Source organism: Strigops habroptila, chromosome Z, assembly GCF_004027225.2.
Source record: "Strigops habroptila isolate Jane chromosome Z, bStrHab1.2.pri, whole genome shotgun sequence".
Classification (NCBI taxonomy): domain Eukaryota; kingdom Metazoa; phylum Chordata; class Aves; order Psittaciformes; family Psittacidae; genus Strigops; species Strigops habroptila.
Window position 1 is genome coordinate 66503878 of NC_044302.2, and position 20824 is coordinate 66524701.

Consider the following 20824-nt stretch of genomic DNA (forward strand, 5'->3'; position numbering starts at 1 on the left):
TATAGTCGATGCAGTACAATTGCCTAAGCAAAATTTCTGATATGTTAGTCTAATCTGCTGATTTGTATACGCGTTCATTGTATTAAGATATAGGACAAGAGACAACAATGAGAAGTCCCCAGGGATAATGGGGCTTCTGTCTTTGTACAGGTGTAGCTGTACGAAGGATTCAGTGGGAAGCAGTACATAGCAAGGAATGAAATCTCTCTAATGACGGCATGGAAGTGTTGGGCCTCAGTTGAGATTTGGCTTAGCCTTTTGGGATTTAGGTAAAAAGTCTTTTAATAATAAAACATTGGAAGGAGCAGCTGCTGTTACGTGCTATCCAGAAAAATGTCTGGTTGAGGAACAGTGCAAAATGGACGTAAAGTACTTCATGAACCACTTGACAGATGTGCAAGATGCAGGTGGAGCACAGCAGCCGTGCGGCAATGTACTACAACAGTGTGTGGCAATGTAAATAAAAATGAAGGAAAATATTATGCTGTTCAATAGTTAATATAGACCAAATAACCCCTATCACCAATTTTCCCAAGTGGTTTCTTTGCCTCTCGCTGTCTCAATTATGGTGTCATTTTACAGTGAATTGCAGCTGCCATTCAGCCAGAGGTATCTCAGTGGTAAATAGTGATTTTTTTCGATGTACAGAAAGAACTACAGGCATGAAAATCAGTAGAAGTTTGGTTTTATCACTTCAGGAGCAGGCCTTATGGATTTCAGTCCACTTTCTGAAAAATGCTTTCTAAAATAAATACACAATCTTTACAGTAATTTACATAAGGCTTGGAATAAATGGAATTACTGAAATTTCAGTGTTACAATCTTTAGTCTTGCAAGCCACCTGGCTGAACAAAGCCAAAGCTTTGTGTTTGGATAAGGGTACTTTATGTTAACTTACACCATAAAAACGTTTTTATTCATTTTGTGTCACTGAGACTAAACGTTGAGTACCTGTAGCTGAATATAGTGGAGAAAAAAAGTAAAAATCATCTAATTGTACCCTTAATTGCTTATATAAGAATATATTACAACTGCTTGTAGTATATTCTTTAGAAATCCAAGCTTACCATGACCACTTATTCTGAATAGTGCTCAAGAATAGTGCTCAGTCATTCAGATATTGAGCACTATTTGGTGACAGTAAGAATGATAGACCTGACAAAGGGAATATTTCTCTGTCCTCTCACTTCATCCTCCAAATAAACTTTCTGAACCACAAGTTTTTGTCATCAAAGACTTCTCACACATATCTTTATTTGATATGGGGTGTGGTAATTAAATATCACCTGGCATGGAAAAAGTAAAGGGGGGAAATAATAAAATCAGCACTACTTGAAAAGATCATCTCTGGCATGTTGTTGTATTCAGGCAGAAGGTATCTTCTCTGCAGGTTCTGCTTATTGCTGCAGTGGCTGTGTCTAATACAGTAGTTACATTTTACCCTGGAAACAGACACCTTTTTATTTCGTATCATAATCAGTATTGTTTGATTGGCTTGTCTGTAAAGCTTTTCTTGTCTTTAGATTATAATTGTCTTTGAAGTAAAACTTTTCCAGGCCTGGAAAAGGAAAGTGAAAATTAAAGAAAATGTAAAGAAATAGTTTTCCAAAATGGGGACTTTGCAATTAAGTGAGAAACAGTACATTGTCTTACTGAATGGCTTCAACTTAACCACATTTACTAGAAAGACGAAAGAATGGCATTTCTGTGACTCTGAAATAGAAAAGTGTAGGAGATGAGCAATACCAAACATATTTCTGCAACTAATACTGTATGAATTGGTGAATCCTGTTGCAGAGTGTGATGCATTCATTGCCATTTTCCTCTCATTTGATTATGATTATTTCAAGATATGTGTATGAAATCTCATGTCTGAGAATACGATTCACAATTATGTAACTAAAACTGTAAGCCATTTTCATTCTACAGGTTTACTTACAACATAAATCAAATAGACTGCTGCTGAGGCTAGCAAATGTGCACCTATTTGCTTTGGCAGAAAACCTAGGACTATTGCTTGTGATGTTAGCACATAACACTCAATAAAAAATTCTAAGAAATACATAGTAAGCTAGCTATAATTGTGTGTTTGGCCCTACTTGATATACCAAAAGAATATAAAGTATAAGGACTTTACCTCTTCAGGATTTAAAACCAAAATAGTTAGGATGCAAAACGGTAACCTCCAAAGAACACTAGCTAAAAAGTCCATTTAGTTTTGTTTTGGTCATGGACTTGCCTGTTATGATCAGCACAGAAATTTGTCTTTAAGCACATTTTGAATGAAAGTGAAAAGAATGAAAAAGAAATGAATGATTGTGGAGAACATAGAGCCAATAGTATGGAGCAGTAATGACAAGTAGTAAGTGAAGCAAAGGTGTCCACAGGAGTAGTGTGACTGATGGATTTTGCAGCAGGTGAAACAGTGCAATCATGGAAAAATATAAATAAGCTAGAGGAACCAGCGTATATTATCCTTTGTCTTAAGGAATGAAAAATCCTTTTAACAGAGAAGACATTTTCAAATCTTGAAAGCATAACATTGATTTAAGATGTTGTGAAATTAAAAGAAGTTTCAGGGATTTATACTATTTTCTAACAGAAGGTGAAACATAGAAAATTCTCTTATGCAGGATGATTTCTTCAGACATCTTTATATCACTAAGAAAGCTTCATGCTGAGTATTTAGATTGGATACAGATCAAAATGCAGATGCTTTATTTGGTTACCTTAATAGCTTAATAGGCTTTATGGATTATTACTCTCACAAGCCTTTTTGAGCTTATAAAATGCTAATGTATTTGCTCTTAGAAATTATGAGCTCAGTCCCAAAAACTCTTACTTGCATGAGCCCCTCAACGATTTGCCTGATTTAATGCCATTGATCTATAAGAGTTTGGACAATCGCCATCCTGTGCTTGCAGGGATACTGTAGAAAACAGGAAAGTGCAAGCAATTCCCGAAGGGAGCCAATTACTCTATGAAACTATCATGTTCCATGCCACTTGGTCCCTTCCCAAGGATTTTTGTTCCATTTGCATTCACGCTGTAGCTAACCAAAAAGCAAACGAATTTTATGTGGTAGATGTTAATCAAAAACATATTTATTTTAAAACTGTGGGTTTCAGTGACATTGACAATAAATAGGAGTTAGGAGTTCTTACCTACAGCAGGCACTGCACAGAAGTTAGTTTTCCTATAGGAGTGTCAGGCTACAAAGTCTTTTCAGTTGCATTTGAATTCAGAAAACAAGCTCGTCACAAGCAGGCATAGATCTACTCAGAGATAAATCTCCCCTAGTTTGCCATAGCTTTCCTGGGGAATAAGTTACACTGCCTCTATCCCCTAAACTGCTGGGTGCCCATCCCTTTGGGTGTTATAAAGTTTTCTAGCCTTAGTTGTTGTTTTGCCTTGTGATGTTAATCTTTTCATATTAGACCAAGTCTCCTTGACAATTAAGCTGACATTATGTCTGTTGTTACACTGTCATCCATGGTCCAGAATTGATGCTGATGGGAGTGTTGCCACATGCCTGCATTTCTGGCTAGAGCTCTGAGAACATCTGTGGAGTTAGAAAAAATGCAATGAAGAGTTACTTGTGAAAACTATGCACAAGCTGATGATTCTTCAGTGTACAGGGTTCTCCAGTTTATGGGCTGCAGGCTTTTTTTTTTTTTCTTAAGACTTGACAACTGTCTGTTATTTAGATATTTCTGTGAGCTTTTTCTCCAGATGTTTCTTGCCTTCAATGGTGTAGTTCAGGGAAGAGATAATGACTAGCTATTGCTGTGACATTTTCTGGCTCAAGTAGCATAAGTATATACATTTGGAGTGAACAGACAGGAGCCATAATTGCACCTCTCTATGACAGTTACTCAAAACTGAGCCTGTTTCATCTGCAGCAGATGAATTCGCTGCTGTTGGTGGGGATGGGGTGGGTTAAATAGTTCTGTCAATCTCTTGCAAAGAAGTGACATTTACACTGCCTGGCATTTTCCACTCAGGTATTAGAAGTTCTATCAGACATTTCTGACCATAGCAAAGGTAATATATAACTTTTGGTTCTGAGGTCACTGACAGATCTGCAGAAAATCTGGCAGTTTTAAAGACAAATGCAAGACAGTGAATATATTAGTGGTATAGACCTTATCAAAAGAAATCAGAAAGAAAAAGGGGTGGAGGGGTGTGGAAGTGAAAGCAAGACTGAATCAGAAAATGTTGAGGAAAAAAACCCCAACACAATCAAATGGTCCTTCTGAGAGTATCAGTCTGAAGATCAGACTGGAACCAGACTAAGAATTCTGAATCAAATCTTTTCTGTGGGTGATTTTGAAGCCTTGTATGTGGAATGGCATTATTTCTGTTTAACATCTTAAAATCATGATTACCTTCAAAGGACTTTTAGAAAGCACAGGAAAAATTCATTTTTTTGTGAATTTGCAGGAGTGAGTCACCTACTACCTAAAGCTGAAATTTTACTAAGCAGATTGTAAAAACCAGCAGCTGTCACGAAGCTGATACCTTCTACCCATGGCTTTTTTAAGGAACCCTTGATCTCGATGCAGTCATTGCTGAGAAGTTTTGCGGATACCTTGGGGAAGATACATACAAAAATATAAGAAATAATGTATAAGAAGAAGGGTTGCTTCTCATTGTGTGCTAGACCAGCTTTTGCATGTGATTGATTACACCACACCTTTTAATGCAGGAATAAAACTTTCATAGTGTCATAAAATCATAGAATGGTTGAAGATTTCTCTTCAACTAGTGACAGAAGGGAGCAAATGAGTTAAGAAAAAAATAATGTATTTTTTAAGAAAGAAGTCAGGCACATACACATCACAGTAAGCTTTAAGTCCTAAATGACAGAAAACAAACTTCAGAGATGATTCTAATTCTCCTTTCTGTATAGGAGTTCACATTATGAGAGATAAAATGTCTGAAATAATTAAACAAAATAGTGCTCCAATTCCCAGTAGGAAGAATTACATGAAAATTGATAATGAAAGATTTGCTGCAAAAGCTTTAAAGCACTCTCTTTTAATTCAATAGCAAGCAGAGTAGGAAATTCATAACGCAGTGATGACAATGAAGAAATTTGTCTTTCTAAACAAATTTTATGGAAGTCAAATCCAAATTGCCACATCAAACTTTCACAACTCTGCATGTAACAACTTCTTTTTGCAAAACTTGTGATGCGATTGGGTTTTGTTTGTTGAGATATTGCTACTTGTAGTTCTTTGTTGTTCTGATTTATTCAATTTTCTTTAGCTATGCAAGATGTATTGTTTTTATATTACCAGTTTTTTCACAGTACTTTCATCAGAGACATATGAAATTCCCTTTGTTGGGTATTCTTTTATGGTCCAGGGAGGTACAGTTTACTTGCTCCACAAATGTTTCATAGTCTCTATGATTTTCATACAAAAAGATGTAGTCTTAGATCTCAGGATTAATATTCCATGTCGAGTCATGGTTGGAAAGATTTTAGATCTATGTATTTCTGGCAAATATCTGTCCTGTGTTTCCAAGAGCTAAATAACATAAATTCAGTGTTTCCCCCCCCCCCAGAATAAATGGTTAGAATTCAGTCTGCTCATGAATCTATGGCTGCTTCTTGGGCAAAAAAGAAAGGCTTCCTAAGACAGAATTTTCTTTCTGCCAGTGTATGTTCTTATTTAATAAGAAGATAGATAAGAGAAAAGCACCCCTGCTTCTGTCGGTAGAACAGTTTATTCATGATCAAAAAAAATTGTATTTTTTGTGTTTTAGCAGCAAAAATTTTTTTTTTTTTAGTTTTGTATCTCTTGTTTTCATCCAAGATAGCGTGTCATTCTGTGTGGTCCAAATCAAAGGATGAGCCTTTTCTCTATTAATACAATTGTAACTAAGGCTTGTACAGTTGTGTTAATTAACTTCCATCAGAGGAATGAATATACATATCAGTTCCACAGGATTGGTAAGGAGTATGGAGGGCAGATTTCCCAAAGGCTGTGCAAAAACTATGGCTCTGTGCAAGGTCTTTGGTGAAACAACCAGTCTGCCCCAATGCAGATCTGTACTTTGCTTTTCTCCGTCTGTGCACAGAAGATTGCTAGGCACTGGCAAGGTTGCAACAGATTCTGTTAGTACACCAAAATCTGCTATCTCCCAGGTCGATTCTGCAGTCCTTGTTTCACATATGGCACTATTAATCCAGCAGACAGGACGAGCTCTTGTTTATTCCCAACCTGAACGAGCTTTCAGCTAGAAATGAGACATGAAAGGGTTTGCATCCTGTTATAGTTCCTGCTTTGCTGTCCTTTAATGAGCTCAGTGAGTAGTTTATAATGTTGTCCTTACTTGCCTGGGACTCTGAGGCCAGGAGTGAAAGCAGTGAGGGGTGTGGAGGGTGACTGATCTGGTGTTGTGTAAAGCTGCCTTGGGTGCTGATAATGAGTGGCCACACAGTCCTTTAGCTGGGAGAAACAGTGGCAAAACTCACCATAATTTGACATAGCCATCAAAAAATGCATAGCATTTTTTTTAAATGGTTATTGCTAGCTAAATGGTGAGAGCTGGCTAACAAAGGTAGGACATGAAATTACCTAAATGGTTTTCCAAAAACATTCTGGCAATTGGTATTTTTGGATCAGGCTAAACTCTCCAGATCTCCAGCCCAATCTGACCTTGCTTGTCAGGATAATCAATCTACATCTAGAGCCCCCAGTCTTCTCAGATCTGAACGCTGCAGTGTTGCTTCAGATTGCTGTGGAATAAATATCACATTTCTTCTTGCATGCTCGACCAGAACCTGCTTTCAATTAATGTAGTTTTATGCTAATCCCATAGTTCAGAGTGGTGTGAAATAGGACTTTGAGCCAGCTTTTTTCTATTCTTTTGATCTGCGGGAGGTTTTTTCATGCCAGTACCCCTGTACTTGTTATTTCTTTATAAAGATCGTGATTTTACCTGACCTTCTTAATTTTTGTCATGTAATTGCTAAATCTCTGTGGAACAGAAAGATAATTCAGATTAACTAGAATACTGAAAAATGTGAATGGTTTGAGAAGAGATTTTTGCGATTCTGTATAAGGGAGTTCAGTTTGGAAATGGAACATAGTTAACAGGAATTGAACAGTAACAGTCCTAATGATTCTTTCCCATTCAATAAGCACTGGTTTGAATTAAAAGGAAAAAAAAGATTTTAATATGAAAAGCACCCTTCAGGTATTGCCATAGATATCCACAGTAGGACTGCAGGAATACTACTTATGAAGCATATTAGAAATTGGCAATTGACAGAGAAAGGGAGTGTTAATCTGTGTTACTTCTCATTCTGGCCACACAGTGTTTTACAAATGGAAAGATGGTATTTCAAGAATCAAATACATTTGTTCTCTCTGACTCCGTTGGTCAGCATTGTAAGCACAAAAGCTGGTTAACATAAAAGACCATATGTAGAACACAGTATAATAAAAAGTATCTTAATCATAACATTCTGATTGGAGCCTCACAAACTTCCCCATGTTCACCGACAATTTAGTTTGGTATGGTCTGCAGTTTTCTAAAGTTCAAGTGAATATTGTAAAGAGAATTCTATGTGCATTATTTACTGAAGTTTTTACGTGCTTACAGAATGATTGCAGAGTCATGTCAAAACAGAAACGTGTAGATTCATGGGAATTCTCTATAGAACTTAAGTTTATGGATTACTTCTAGACAGCTTAAGACTGCAAAGAGCGTAATGGTTTCTGGCTTACCTGACCTTACAGTTTTCTTTATGTGTATTAAAAGTTGTATTAAAAGCTTATCCTAGGGAACTAGATTCTTCCCTCTGAGAACAACCAGATTTTTGCAGATCTGGCACTAAGTGCATTACCTGAAAACAGGAATTTACACTGGGATGTCATTAAAGCCAAAAACATGCCAACCCAGAGCATAGCCAGAGGAACTGGAGTTTGGCTGTCAAATAATCAGCAAGTATTTATACTGCAGCTCAGAAAGTAATCTTACGTGTTTTAGTGGAATTCACACCCAGTGTATTTCAGAACCAGTTCCTGGCTTTGCTATGCAGGTCCAAGTCTTGTTTTCATATCCCCTCTGTCAAGGTGATTCACTTAATGCAGGGGCATAGTTTTTGTTGAAGACATCCCCTGATCCTTCCATTTGTTGCACCTTTTTCACTGAAGAGAGCCTAGTGGAGTTGTGCAATATTGAAACCAGTGCTAAATGCAGTTCGGATTGCATTTCTTAATGAAAGCAGATAGCTGAAACTGTGGGAGCATCCGTCTCAGAGAAAGAGTTTCGCCAGCCCCTTGAACAGAGATGTTCATGGTGAACTAGATTTCCATTGGCGTTGCGTGATGTGCCTGTTGAAGAGTTGTGAGAAAAAAAGTCAGCAGGAAAGTCCAAGACATGATGAAAGCAAAAGATAGAGGCTGACTGAACATTTAAGGAGAAATTGTTGGCTAAAAGGAGGCTTACAGCAGGGGTAGTAGCATGGACTTCCGCTCATGACTCCTGCAGTGCTTAGAGAAAAAAAGACTTTAATTTTTTTTTATAGTGGAATGGGATTATAGGAAAGATGGATGGAGTTACTAGGAGTTTCTCTTTCTAATTGAAAGAATTTGCAGACTGTGATTTTGGCTGGTGTCCAAAATAACATGTCTCAGCAAAAGTCTCTGAGAAGTCTTGTGATTTGCAGTGAAGCTCATCTAGCAGCTTGGAGGCGAAGAACTGCTTTTGTCCTAGGCTGCAAATGGGAGAGGTGGATACTAGCCTAAGCTAGGAGTGGTAGCTGCTTAAGCTGCCACCCTCTGTATTTCACCATGAACTCTGTCATGATTTCTTGCAGCCATGGTCTTGTACTACACCCTTCCATAAGTCCTGAGGATCTTCCTAATTCCTGAGGATCTGTTTCCCCTAATGCCTTATTCTCTTTGATCACAGTGGGAGTTCTCCCTGGAGCTATATGTTTACCTTAAATATTAGGAAGCTGTTCTGAAAGGACCAGGCTTTGCCAAGGAGAGCAACAGAGTCACTGCTTCTGCATTATGTGCGGCAGTGGGTCACCTGCAGTCATCTGGTTTATAGCTGCAGAGGCAAATCAATAGTATGAGAGGCAGTGTGAAATAGCAGACCGATGAAGGAAGGTGAGCACAAAGATTTTTCTGTCTATCCTTTGCTGTGCTACATAGGACACAATTCTGCAAATGAGATGTCCAAACATTGATAGCTAAAATAGGGGAGGTCTGATTTAAGCTCTAAATGTTATAACTCTGCATTTAGAAACAGTGCCATTTAGGTCTTTCTGCCTCAGTTTCACTTCCTGGCTCAAAAGAAGTTAAAAGTACCTTGTCATGTGCATGCTGCAGATTCTCCAGAATATGTGCTTGGTGGTCTCCAGAATCCCAGCATACAGGGATGCTTTTGATTTCAGAGGCACAGATCTTCTCTTTCATCTCAATGCAAAGCAGAACATTGTAGAAAAATAGTTTAAAGGTTGGAGAAATCAGAGTAAGGCAGAAGCTGGTCCTTTTTTCTTCACCTAATGTGAAGAAAACAATTTGGTTTGCTTTGTGCTTGTAGACGAAATTTGGAAATTCAGACTTGCTTTTCTGTCCACAGCATTATAAGGCTGCAGGTATGGAAGCAGGTGGTATTCAGTGCTGGTTATAAAGGCAGCGAGCCTGAAATACTGTTGAGTCAAATATGCCAAATTAAGGTATTTGCTTTTAGTAATAATTTGTTTTTTCTTCAGACTTATTGTCTAGTTTCCCATTTTAAAACGGAGAAGGTGTAACCTAAATCCAGTGGTTATTCACCCAGTTAGTGGGTGAATAAAAAAATAAACCCAACATATTTTCATTGGTTTTCCTTTTACTATGTTGAAGAATCAGTCTAACATCCTATTGAATGTGAAAAGTACAAATGCTTTGTGTGCTTTGTTGCATTGATTCTCATATGATCTGGTAAACCCATAGTATCAGACCTGTTTGAGACGTAAGAAGTCCAAAAAAAAAACCCCAAAACAAAAACCAAAACATTTGGTGTTTGTTAGCTAACAAAACATTGTAAAAGGTACATTTTAAAGGATCCTTTATACGTAAAAGGATCCTTTACATATAGAGATGCTGCTCTCAGAGAAGTTCTGCTTTGTAGCTTGTTGCCATGAGCATGTGCTCAGTAGAAGATGCAAGACCCAAAGAACACAGCTAATTGCTGAAGAGAAGGCAGTTGAATCAGTGACTTGCCACTAAAGCAGTCTGCCCGAACAAAACCAGTGTCTGTAGTCCTAGCTTATGGATGAGAAATGGAGCAATGAAAGCCAACTGCTACATTTTACCTATTAGGCTGGTGTAAAACTGACACCCACAGTCCTGCAGCCTAGAGCTGGTGGTGTGCTCTCAGTGAATAAGGATTTTACGTTTTGAAGCAGTTACTTGAAGCATTTATACGTTAAGCATCATCCTAACCTTTTTGGTGGTGGTGCTTTCCTTTCTCCCTGCTCCCTCTTTTTTAAAATGTGTGAGGTAGACCACTTTAAATGTTATTACTGTTTCATGGAAAAGGTAGTCCCACACGATGGATACAGCATGTCTATTGTCTCATTTAAGGGGCCAGCATTCTACCTTCTGTTCTCTGTCCTTTTCTGACACTGGGAAACATCGACTGTTAGCAGTGCTCAGCTAGCTTTCTCAGTATCATTCATTATTTTGTATTTCCCTCACATTTGATTACATTCTTCTTGCAGTCATTATATCCTGAGAGCTAGATCCATAATTTCTGCCCACTGACAATAAAGATGGAAGAGATCCGGAGACAAAAAGTCACCTAAGGGGGAAAGGCAGCTGTGAAGTGAGACAGAAAAGTGAGGAGATCTTAGTGAAAAGGGGATGCGAACGGAGCAGCTGAGGGTGCTATGATTCAGCATTTCCTCCTTACAGGCTGTGCTGGTGGGGTTCTTCTCTACAGCTGGAGCTGCCCGTGTCTTTCAGGATCTGCAGGGTGTTGGAGGTGGAAAGGCAGTGAAACTGCAGCCTTTTTGCCCTTGTGATAAATCCTCTGCAATGTGCAGCCTACTTACTGCAATGGGATTTATTTGGTAGTTGCAAATCAGCATAGCATCAGCAAACACTAAGATTCGTCAAACACTTTCCTCTCTGGAATTATTGTGATTACTTTTAAGGCAAACTCTAAAACCTCCATAATCTGTAGCAGATCCTTTGTGTACTTCGGTAAACAGAAGTTCCAGGACATGCTTTTTTGCTGGCTTCTTATAAGCTGTTTGTGTTTGATTGAATTGTAAGAAATGAAGAGCAGGCATCTCCTGTCAGTAGTCTCAATGGTGTAGCTGGAGTTCAGCTGACAACCTTCTCTGCCCTCTGTTCAGAATTTGCAGTTTCGTTCATGGGTGATTTTAATGCAAACGTTTTTTAAATGTTGAGAATTTAATCTTGGAACACCCATTAATGCTTTCCCATGTAATATTGTTGATAAAGTAGCAGCATATTAAACATTTTAAATCTGGGTATTTAAAGCTAGCCACATAAATCCATACTGAAGTACTTAATCTGTCACTTGTGAACAAATGTTTTGTGTGCATGAGTATTTAATGACTGCTGAAAGTACCTAGCTTTAGTTTTGGTTTGTTTGTGGGGTTTCTTTGGGGGTGTGTGTGTTGTTTTTGTTTTGTTTGGGGCTTTTTTAATTATTCTTTTGTCTCCTTGAAAGTCACGTAGACACACAGAACAGTGGTGCTAATTTATATATTTAAAAAATAGCAAAAGGTGACTTCATTGACAAATTTTGAAATGAAGATAAGAGGACAACTTAAAACTGCATAATCACTTCTGACACTAAGGTGGTTAAAAACTCGTCAAGTCTTTAAGCTTGAGCTATTACATTGCCATCATGAGCCAAAGATACCTGACTTTAAGCAAGTTCAGAGAAGGTAAGAGACATGGGGCAGACCCTGACTTTCTTACACATGTTGAATAACTAAATATCACATGATTGGTCCTACAGGCTGACTGGAAAAGTTCTAATTCATATAATGGTATGCATAAAAATCTGGAATTAAATCAGTTGACCTAACATTAGCATGTGATTTAGCAACTGATACCTTAAACCATCCATTTGTCACTGCTCACATTCAGGTTAAGATGCATCTCTTCTGAACATTTATGAGGATTCACTATGTGTATGCGCATTGGGTAATTGCAGGAACAGACTGAAATAAAAGAGGCAACTGATCTGAATGAACAAAGCCATTCTGCCTTGCCCGGGGCTACAACTTTCACACTAGGTGCCTGTAAACAAGCAGCTGTAAATGCAGCCAGGTATCCCAGTGTGATGGTCCAGCTCAATGTCTTTGAAAGTTCAAGCTCTAATTTAATAAATTCTTCATTTTGATAAGTGAGCTTACAACCTCAATGTAATTTTGGATGTGGTTCTTGTGAATCATATTTATTTTCTTCAATAATACATAAGTCTGCTTCTTTAGGTAGAACTTCCTGTTTACTTTTAGGAAAGAGGTCAAAGGAAGGAAGAAGGCAGGCAAAGTGAAAGGGAATTTTAGTTTTAATTTTCTATAGTGTGCCTACTAAAGCTTTTACCTCCTTAGAGAGGTAAGAGATTAGATAGCCCTGTGCACCATGACTATCACCTGTAATTTACTTCAGGACTGAGAAGCAGTGACTCACTAATAGGTATAAAATTATAGAGTCTGCGTTTGAAAACAGGCATAAGGGAGTAGCAGAAGTTCTTCACTATAAAACATCTTGAGACAATTTAGCAAAATTCTCACTGGGCTCATACTCTACAATAATTAGAAACACCATATTGCAGAAATATGGTGGTAGCACACTGCCAGCCACCAAACATCATGAACTTTCATTATTCCCATCAAACCTGATTAAAAAAAAAAGGCAAAAAGCCAAAAAAAAAAAAAGGGGGGGGGGGGCAGCTTTTTAGTTATTATAGCTGGGAAAGATTTAGCAAGCAGGAAAGAGATGTGAACCCATCCTGTAGAAAGGGTGTTGAAATCCAGTTACATTTTTACCTGCTGCTGTTTGACAGTCTGCTTTTCTCATGTTAGGAGAAGGGGGTGGGCAGTCCAGTTTGTTTCAGGCTATTCAACCTGTAACAAATTCTGCTCCTTATTTGACTGCCATGATGCCCTTTATTTTAAAGGAAAGCTTTAGCTGATTAGCCATGTATTTAGTGGGGCATCATCTCTTGCATGAATTGCTTCAGCACCCTTGTTTCTCAAGAGCATGCATTCCTAAATAATATAAGGAAGATGGCAGGCTTTATCTCTGATGGACTTAGGTCACTGAGAAAAAGAGATGTGTGAAAAAGATAACATAGACCGTTTCTTCATAGCAAGTAGACTTTTTTTTTTTTTTTTTTTTTAATTCTTCCTGAAATAAAATGTTTTAAAACTTTTAGCAGAGGTGGAGCCAACTTGAATACATGATCACCAGTAGAGGTAGGAGGATGGACAAACTCTTACATGCTGCCATGGCAGGCAGGAGAACCAACAAATATTTTGATGAAGTCTCTAAAAAAATTAGTGAACTGTCTCTTGATTAATCTTTTTATAATTGTGATGAAAACATAACAAGGGATTGTGCCCCAGATACCTTTGAATAAGAGAGTATACTAGAATGAATTGTTTTCATTTTGCAGCACTATAATAAATTAATGGTTTAAAATAAATTATAACATATAATTGCAAAGGATATTTTTTTTTTACTAGAAATTCCTTTACAAATATATGTAAGGTACAGATGACATGGAATTTCTGTCTCTTTCTGATCCTGAGGGAACTAATATACAATGGTTGCCATGATTTGAGAGCAAACTTATCTTCTCAGAAAATGTGTCTTGTCTTTAAAGAAATCACTATGGAGTATTTCCAAAAATATAGTTTTCACTCCCAGTGCAAAGAAACACAACCATTTTAACCTTGGACTAGTTTTGAAGTGTTGACTTAAATAAAAGGGTTGTATAAAATGACTGAATACTACATTTCTCTACGAGGGAAAAATGATGCTTTGGAATACTTTGCCTTGCAGTCTGTGATACCCAAATTACATAGCAATGAACATGTAAATGCAAAGCTCACTGTAAACAATAGGAAAAAAAATATTTTGCTATCATAATGGGGACAAAATGCCATCAAATACATAATGTAAACAACAACGCTGCAATTGAATTTCCCACTGCCATAGTTTAAAACACTATCTCAAAGTGTTATTATTGTTAATCCAGGAGATAATCCAGGCACTGTAAGTATTTAATATCACCAAAATGTCAAACCATTGTTTTCATTCCTGTTTTTAAAACTGTTTTAAAACAGCTTCTGCCTTAAAATTATATTTATATTCCAGTCTTGAATGTTTCTTCTAGGATGGAACTTTACTGGCAAGTTATGCTCAGAAATAATTGCATTACTAATCGTGTGTGGAAAATACAATTTAAAAAATCTTTTTCATGGTGTTATATTCCATTCTGTACTGACAAAGAATTAAATTATTTCAGATGTTGTTTTCATTTTTCTTTTATTTCCTTAACTTACATTCAAAATGTACTTCATTATTCTTTCTTTTTATAAGATAATTATCTTCTACAAATTAAATTATATGGTACCAATTATCATCTAGTTGGTTTTATACATTATTCATGCAGCTTCATCCCATTCCCTTTCAAGTAAATGACAGTGCTTTCTTCAATAGGAACTTTTCTTTCAGAAATGCCCTCATATTAAGCCTAGAAAATTCTTGAGGCATGCTGAATGAATGCTTTCAGCTACTTTTGGCCATAAGAAAAGTGACATTCTTCAGCCCTTTTTCAAGTACGACCAACGAATTACTGAAATCTATCAATTATATATTCTTATGTCTTTCAATATTAAAATAAATTTTAAAATTTCCTATTTTCAATAGGCAAAGTCCCAAATAATAATTCTTTAAACTTTTAATTAAGGCTCCAGTTCTGAACACTCATCCACATCTCACAAACTTTACTTCTATATATATGCCCACTGATCTTTAGGATGTGGCTGTCCTAAATTCCTTCTTTTAAGACAAGAGGAACTTTTCCTGGCTTGATGTTTTTGCTTTCTTGAAAATTTTTCTGCAAGATGAATTTTCCCTCCCATGAGGGACCCTCAAAGTACGCACAAATAAATCACAGATTTGCAAGTGTGTTTGTGTATTTGTAGCTGAAAGAGCATGTGTACGTATACTCTATATCTGTATATACGCATTATGCAAAAATTTTCTAAGGTGAATCCACAATTTTAATGACATTTTAGAATACAGATTTTATATTTTCTTTTTCCTTCATTTTCTTTCTACTCCATTGAACGTGCTTTCTGTGCTGGTTGTCTTCAAAACAGGAGTAAAACTTTTGTTTTCTAACCATTTCTCACATGAGGGCAGACTATATTCAGAGGTGACAGGCAGTGCCTTTATCAGAACAAAGATCCTTTCTTTGCCTCATTATCTCTTCTTCAAGCTAATATTCACAGTTGTGGGTGGCTACATTTTTGACAAAGAGTTCTGGTTATTCTTTTACTTATTATGAAACAGGAAGGATCTTCTCTGTTATCAGTGTTTGCTCATAACTGCATGCCTTCCATTGAACCTTCAAGGTTAATTCACTAAATCAAAAGGCAGGTCCTGAAAGTTAGTGTTGATGTATGTCAAAAAACTGGGCTTCACGGCACTGGGTAGTTTTTTCCATAGAGCAGTTGTGACGTAATTCGTTTTCAATGGAATGCACCAGACAAGAGACTTGAGATGGAGGAAATTATTTTTATGCCAGCTTGCGGGGAAGGGGTTATGATCAAAGAAAAATAAATGTGAGACAGCTGGAGTTTACAATGTGTCCTATTTTAATTAGTACTTCATGACTGGAGCTTAATATTTTGTGTATTCTGGTATTAACTTTCCTTCCTCAGGATAAGCAGGATGACTAGAAAAACAACATGCCTTCATCACACAACTTTCAGGATGTCACAGAAAATATTCCATGATGAAAGTTCTGGGTTCGTGTTTAACACAAGTGTTAATTCTATTGAAGAAAAAAGCAAAAGTCAGGACTAAGAATCACAAAATTTTGTGTGTGCTTGTTTTCAGTGCAACTTCTGTTCTCCCTCAGAAGTCTTTCCTAGTGATTCGTCTGGTGCTGTTGTCCTAGGGGTAGGACGTAGGAATCACAGATCATCTCCAGGATATGTCACTTACTTGAAAGCATTAATTGCCTTTAAAATCCAACCAGAGTCTCATTTGCCTCCATGGCAGAGCAGTATGTGCCATGTTGTCTGCCCTTAACCAGAGCTGTCAGTTTGGCCTAAATGGCCATTTGCAGGGAGTGGTTAAACAAAACACCTTTTTTTCATTTCCTCGCCTAGTCCCTTCCTGCAAAATACCACGGTAATATTACTTCTTTTTAGGCTTTTCATTGGACAGCTGGTCAATCCTGAGTTTCTTACTGCTTTTAATTTTTCAGTGCTCACTCTTTCAAAGTGGTTGACATACTGGCATTTTTCCTCCCTTTGTGATTCGTATGAAGTGAACATTGTGATCTGCAGCCTAGCTACTGTATGCCAGACCCTGAAATGACACAGTTCCTGTCCAAGAAACTGACAAGAATAAAAGACTCCTGCAACATTGCGGTGTGAATTTACTCTGATTTACTTGATCACTAGGATGCTTTAATTTGAGTGGTTCTAAAACCTACCACAGCAGCATTCATAGGATCAGGCATCCATGGTGTTCTACTGCCTTTCCATTTTATGCGTGTTCCATCTGAAACTTCTTTTTGTTCTTTTTCCCATTCATGCAGTCACCTAATGCTGGCGACAAGGATGACCAAACACTAACGGTAGGCAGCAATTAGTATGTGTCTGAGCATTTATTTCTCAGGATGGTGATGAGACAAGCCTTGCTTTGGTTTGGCACACATTGCTGTGATTTCTTTCCCTTCCTATGGTGCTATAGAATTTAAATAAATTATTTCTAAAGATAAAATGGTGAATTAATTTTTTTTGTGCAGTTTCTATAATTTTTCAGTTAGTATTTGTATGATACCAAAGATTAATGCATGTACCATGTATTACTACAAAACCCCTTTTTTCTTCAGGGTTGTTTTTTCCCTATAATTGGATTTCAGGGTCTTATTAGTCAGCAGTCTGTTAGCTCTGATTATCCTTTTTTATCAAAACAAGCAGCCAGCCAGCCACAAAGCCATCTTACTCTATGGGATGTATTAAATGCATTGATTATTGTACTAGACAATGGAATGGGGAAAAGAACCTCATAATATCTTTTAAATTTCTTTAAAAGCACATAAAGGATGCTTGTGCATTAGTTCCATTGCTGTAAGAGTCTGTGCTGCCTTAGCACACTTACAATCTTGTTTCTGCAATCAGTACTTAATTGAACCAAATTGAGGAGTATATTTCACTCTGACTGAGCTTTAGGTTATTGACATTAAAAAAGGGTACTGTCTGCCCTTTTTCTCCATAGTTTCAATAATATGCATATTTGCAATATATTGCGGGAATAAAAATTAAAACTTACTTCAGGGATTCAACTAGAAGGTTCTACAAAGAAGCAAACTATGAATTCTTCCTGATGCAAGTATAAGGTTTTTATTTTCTTAACGTTTTAAGAGTTTTCACAGAGAAGGATTCTTTTTCCTCCTGCTCTTTTCCTAAATCATGGGAGACTAATTACTAATCTGATGATCCATCCCTTCCAGAGAAATATTTGATACAGATGTCAATGTTTAATACAGTGTATAATTTAATATAATGTGCTACAGGTGGTGGTTGCAAATGCTTCACTGTGTAGTGAGATGTGGGATTAATTCATGGTGGTTTAGACCTGTTTCCACACAAAAAACAACAAAACCCCCTAAATTCTTTCCCTTATTTTTCCACCTACACCTAGACCAAGCCACGGCTCCAGCGGGGAGGAAGCTCTGCATCTCTCCACAACAGCCTAATGAGGAACAGCATCTTCCAGCTCATGATTCACACACTCGACCCTCTTGCTGAAGGTATTCCTGTTAATTGTTTTGATTTTCTGTTGTGAAAGTGAACAAATGCTTTCCTTTTCCCTTCTCCCCATGAAAGTGTTTTTTGCGTTTCTGTTGTTTTCACCAGTCTTTTCTGAATGTGTCTGAATTTTTGAGAGAGCTTTGCACTCTTACGGCATAGTATGTATACTCCTACCAAGACTTACAATTTAGGAAACATGTTCATTGCAGTGCTAACTAAAACAGATCACTTGGTTGATGAGTATCAAAACTACTGTTTCGCTTCACCCCTGGCTTCAACAGCAGTTTAAAAGTTACAAAACTTCTATTCTCTTGTACTTTCATAAAGGCTTTTTTTGTTTTCTTTCCTGGTTTTGATTTTAGTACCTCAGGAAAAGAAAAGCTGAAATGATGGATAATTTGTCATATGGAATATAGAAAAGAATGAGACTCTGCTGTTTTGGTGCTGGATGGTTTAACACTGACATTAGGAAAAATGCAACAAACATTCCCCTGTGTTACATGCATGTTAACAGTTTGCTTGCTTTAGCCAAGTGTGGGATAATTCTTTATTTTTCTTTGAGAAATTAGCAGGGAGACCATGATTTCTTTGTCTGAGAAGTTGTCAGGAAAACTGTAATTGCTTTGCAAGTGCTGGGTGACACGAATCTGAGCTTCTGATAGAGTTTAAAAAAAAGTAGAATTCAAGGACAAGTGCTGGTGAATGTGTGTCTGTAGGACTACTCTTGCAGTAGTAATAAATGTCTTGAAAAATAGCACTGGGGAAGGAATTGTGAGGGGCTAAAGAGACCTTTATTGTGAGGGACTAGTGAGAAATATTACTGACAGCAAGACCTTCTGAACTTCAGTGATCAAAAAAGTATGTAGCACTTCCTTGCATTTAAGTTCCTTTATGTTTCTCATTGCGAGATTGTATACAGCTCTTTTAATTGCTCTGTATCTCTTGAACAAGGCAAATTTACTTTTCCGTTTCTCTCTTCAAAAGCTGAAGCTGATACTTACTTTGTCAACGCAAGGGCAATTTTAGCCCTTGCAGACTCCACACCATTATTTCTGCTCTGATCATGATTCACATTGCTTCTCTCTTTGGTTAATGCTCCACTATTCACTGCCAAAGTCTGCTGCCTGTTAGAGTGCAGTCATCAATATACTGTGCCCAATCTATTGCCATTCATTGCTGACAGAGGACATAAGACATTTACCTCGGTTATAAATTTGGCTTCCTTTATTTGCATCACTACAGTAGGTGAGCAGGCTTTCTAACTGCTGCACACAGTAAGTCTCATCCTCATCCATCTGGTAACCAAGCTTTTCACTTCCAATCTCAATTTTTCACTTTTTAATGAAAAATTGCAATTTTTCATTACAATCTTTTTCAGTCCTCTTTTCCCTTAAAGCAAAGTTCCTTTGCTGCAAATGCCTCTGTGATGTCTCAAATAGTGCTAACACAAACAAAAATAACAATCATCTAAAGCAGTAAATAGATCTCATCAAAATAAGAGAGAACAGATACAGTTTGGGAAGAGCTCATTAGCAGGGACAGGACTGTTTTGACACATTGAAGACCACATGGAAGCTAGAAATGTTGATTGAGGTTCAATTTCGACTTAACAAAGATTCAGAAATAGGATAGGTCTCAGGTATTTTTCCATTGCTCAAGCTTATTTCATTTCTTTCCTAAACATAACTTGTTCAGCATTCAGATCTTTTCCCACTACTTTTCACCTATAGCAAGCTTGCACCTTGTTCTGTGGTCCATGGGCTTTCCCCTTCAAAACAGCACAGGAATAAAGGGTTTTGAAATCTGAAATTCATCTTGGGAGACACAGAAGCCCAAAACCTAGGTATTATAATTAAGTTTACCAGGTAACTCAGTGCTGTTCATTTTGTCAGTAAAACTCTTGAGTCAATATGGATTGATAGAGATGGTTGTAATAGGTAAATCTTACTTAAATTACTCCACAGTAAAATTTTCTTCAGCGTTTCTTTACTCATAATACTTTGCTGTTTGGGTTTTTTTTTCCTCTCCGAACTCATATAGTTGTCCTGGAATTAATACTCTTAAAAAAATGGAAGATAAAAGTCTTGCAGCCTTTAAAAAAGGTGCAAAGCACTAACAACCTGTATGTTTCATTAAAACTGACAGACTGAGTTAAAAAAGGAAAAAAATAAATCTACTTACATTTGCAGTAAATATAGTATTTTAATGCACAACTTTTCATGAAGAAATGGCCAAGAGACACTAGAAAATACCCTTTGTATCTACAGACATCTAAGTTAGTGTTAATATTAAAGGAGCTAAAATTTCAAATTTCCACCAACTTAATGAAATTCATATTCTAATTAATGACAGCATGAAAGTGCCAATATGGGAGTGCATTCAATATATATTTTTCCATGTGAACTCTGGTTTTATTTTTTTACAGATAAGCCCAGATATATAGGAGAAATGTGAAAAAAAAAAATAATCCACCCTCTTTTCTGTCCCACATTATGGTCATTAACCTTTTTTGAACCACCAGCTCATTTGTAGGAAGATTTGGCTTTCAAGATCTTTTGCACTGCAGGCAGTTTGGAAGGCAGACACAGGGAGTATTGGATATCTGCACCAAACACTCATTTTTTCCTGATATTTTGAGCTTTTAAGTGTCCACATTCATTATTCTATATCAAGATAATTCTGGAAACGTCCATAAAAGAAAAGTTATTTTAGTTTGATGTAAATACTCTGGCTGGCCAAGGTAGGTAATACTAGTTAACAATTTTA

At 37.0% G+C, this 20824-nt stretch overlaps 1 protein-coding gene across 5 annotated transcripts in view; it reads left to right on the forward strand.

Moving 5' to 3' along the window:
• The window catches only part of SLC24A2 (solute carrier family 24 member 2), a 115731-nt gene that overhangs the window by 41537 nt on the left and 53370 nt on the right, over positions 1 to 20824 (forward strand). For 4 of the 5 annotated variants that reach the window (XM_030470655.1, XM_030470651.1, XM_030470653.1 and 1 more), the window contains exons 3-4: positions 16840 to 16878; positions 17949 to 18057. In XM_030470655.1, the coding sequence (XP_030326515.1) occupies positions 16840 to 16878; positions 17949 to 18057 (148 nt within the window). The remainder of the gene's footprint in view (positions 1 to 16839; positions 16879 to 17948; positions 18058 to 20824) is intronic. The other variant, XM_030470654.1, reaches the window with a different exon arrangement.